General features: G+C 43.8%; 1 protein-coding gene across 3 annotated transcripts in view; it reads left to right on the forward strand.

Moving 5' to 3' along the window:
* The window catches only part of hmcn1 (hemicentin 1), a 247122-nt gene that overhangs the window by 170184 nt on the left and 74438 nt on the right, over positions 1-2500 (forward strand). For all 3 annotated transcript variants that reach the window (XM_064936005.1, XM_064936007.1, XM_064936006.1), the window contains exon 42: positions 1-48. This exon is cut by the window's left edge and continues 49 nt beyond it. In XM_064936005.1, coding sequence (XP_064792077.1) covers positions 1-48 — 48 coding nt within the window. The remainder of the gene's footprint in view (positions 49-2500) is intronic.

Raw genomic sequence — 2500 nt, forward strand, 5'->3', positions numbered from 1 at the left:
CCAATATCGCTGGCAAGACTGAGAAGAACTACAACCTCAATGTCTGGGGTGAGTTGCTGCTCTGCCTGTATGCCTGCCTGCCTGCCTGCCTGTCTCTCTGTCTGTCTGCCTGTCTGTCTGCCTGTGCACATCATGTGTTTTCTAAATAAATTGTACTGAATAAAAATATAAACACAACAGGTAAAGTGTTGATCCCATGTTTCATGAGCTGAAAAAAAAATCATGCACAAAAAGCTTATTTCTCTCAAATGTTGTCCACAAATTGGTTTACATCCCTGTTAGCATTTCTCCTTTGCCAATATAATCCATCCACCTGACAAGGGTGGCATATCAATAAGCTGATTAAACAACATGATCACTAGACCCCATGCTCACTCGGCTATGTATGCCTCTCCCTAATGTCAATATGCCTTATCCATTGCTATTTTGGTTAGTGATTGTCTTATTTCACTGTAGTGACACATGCAGGGACCTCACCTGGTTTAAATGGTGTCTCTAGAGACAATACCTCTCTCATCGTCACTCAATGCCCAGGTTTACCTCCACTGTATTCACATCCTACTATACCCTTGTCTGTACATTTTACTCTCTGTTCCGAACATACTAGACGACCAGTTCTTATAGCCTTTAGCCGTACCCTTATCCTACTCCTCCTCTGTTCCTCTGGTGATGTAGAGGCTAATCCAGGCCCTGCAGTGCCTAGCTCCACTCCCATTCCCCAGGCGCTCTATTTGTTGACTTCTGTAACCATAAAAACCTTGGTTTCATGCATGTTAACATTAGAAGCCTCCTCCCTAAGTTTGTTTAATTCACTGCTTTAGTACACTCTGCCAACCCGGATGTCCTAGCCGTGTTTGAATCCTGGCTTAGGAAGGCCACCAAAAACCCTGAAATTTCCATCCCCAACTATAACATTTCCCGACAAGATAGAACTGCCAAAGGGGGCGGAGTTGCAATCTACTGCAGAGTTCTGTCTTACTATCCAGGTCTGTGCCCAAACAATTTGAGCTTCTACTTAAAAAAAACACCTTTCCAGAAACAAGTCTCTCACCGTTGCCGCTTGCTTTAGACCACCTTCTGCCCCCGGCTGTGTTTTGGACACCATATGTGAATTGATCGCACCCCATCTATCTTCAGATATCTTCAGATCTATCCTCGTACTGTTAAGTGACCTAAACTGGGACATGCTTAACACCCCGGCCGTCCTAAAATCTAAACTAGATGCCCTCAATCTCGTACATATTATCAATGAACCTACCAGGTACAACCCCAAATCCGTAAACACTGCACCCTCAAAGATATCATCCTAACCAACCAGGATCTCAGCGATCACTGCCTCATTGCCTGAGTCCGTAATGGGTCTGCGGTCAAACAACCACCCCTCATCACTGTCAAACGCTCCCTAAAACACTTCAGCGAGCAGCCTTTCTAATCGACCTGGCCTGGGTATCCTTGAAGGATATTGACCTCATCCCGTCAATAGAGGATGCCTGGTTATTCTTTAAAAGTTCTTTCCTCACCATCTTAAATAAGCATTCCCCATTTAAAACATTTTGAACCAGGAACGGATATAGCCATTGGTTCACTCCAGACCTGACTGCCCTTGACCAGCATAAACACATCCTGTGGCGTACTGCATTAGCATCGAATAGCCCCCGCGATATGCAACTTGTCAGGGAGGTTAGGAACCAATATACACAGGCAGTTAGGAAAGCAAAGGTAAGCTTTTTCAAAAAGAGATTTGCATCCTGTAGCACAAACTCCCAAAAGTTCTGGGAAACTGTAAAGTCCATGGAGAATAAGAGCACCTCCTCCCAGCTGCCCGCTGCACTGAGGCTAGGAAACACTGTCACCACCGATAAAGCCACGGTAATTGAGAATTTCAAGAAGCAATTTTCTACAGCTGGCCATACTTTTCACCTGGCTACCCCTACCCTGGTCAACAGCCCTGCACCCCCCACAGCAACTTGCCCAAGCCTCTCCATTTCTCCTTCACCCAAATCCAGATAGCTGATGTTTTGAAAGAGCTGGAAAATCTGGACCCCTACAAATCAGCCGGGCTAGACAATCTGGACCCTCTCTTTCTAAAATTATCCACCGCAATTGTTGCAACCCCTATAACTATCCTGTTCAACCTCTCTTTCGTATCGTCTGAGATCCCCAAAGATTGGAAAGTTGCCATGTATCATAATGTCGTAATGTGATGAGCGTTGAATAATGTGATGAGGTTTGAATAATGTGATGAGGTTTGAATAATGTGTGTAATGTTATGATCACTGAATAATGTGTGTAATGTGATGAGCATTGAATAATGTGATGAGCGTTGAATAATGTGCGTAATGTGATGAGCATTGAATAATGTGATGAGCGTTGAATAATGTGCGTAATGTTATTAACGTTGATTTAAATGTGATGAGCATTGAATAATATGATGAGGGCTGAATAATGTGCGTAATGTGATTAACGTTGATTTGTATTGTGATGAGGGTTGAATAATGTG

This window comes from Oncorhynchus masou, chromosome 24 (genome assembly GCF_036934945.1).
Source record: "Oncorhynchus masou masou isolate Uvic2021 chromosome 24, UVic_Omas_1.1, whole genome shotgun sequence".
Classification (NCBI taxonomy): Eukaryota; Metazoa; Chordata; class Actinopteri; order Salmoniformes; family Salmonidae; genus Oncorhynchus; species Oncorhynchus masou.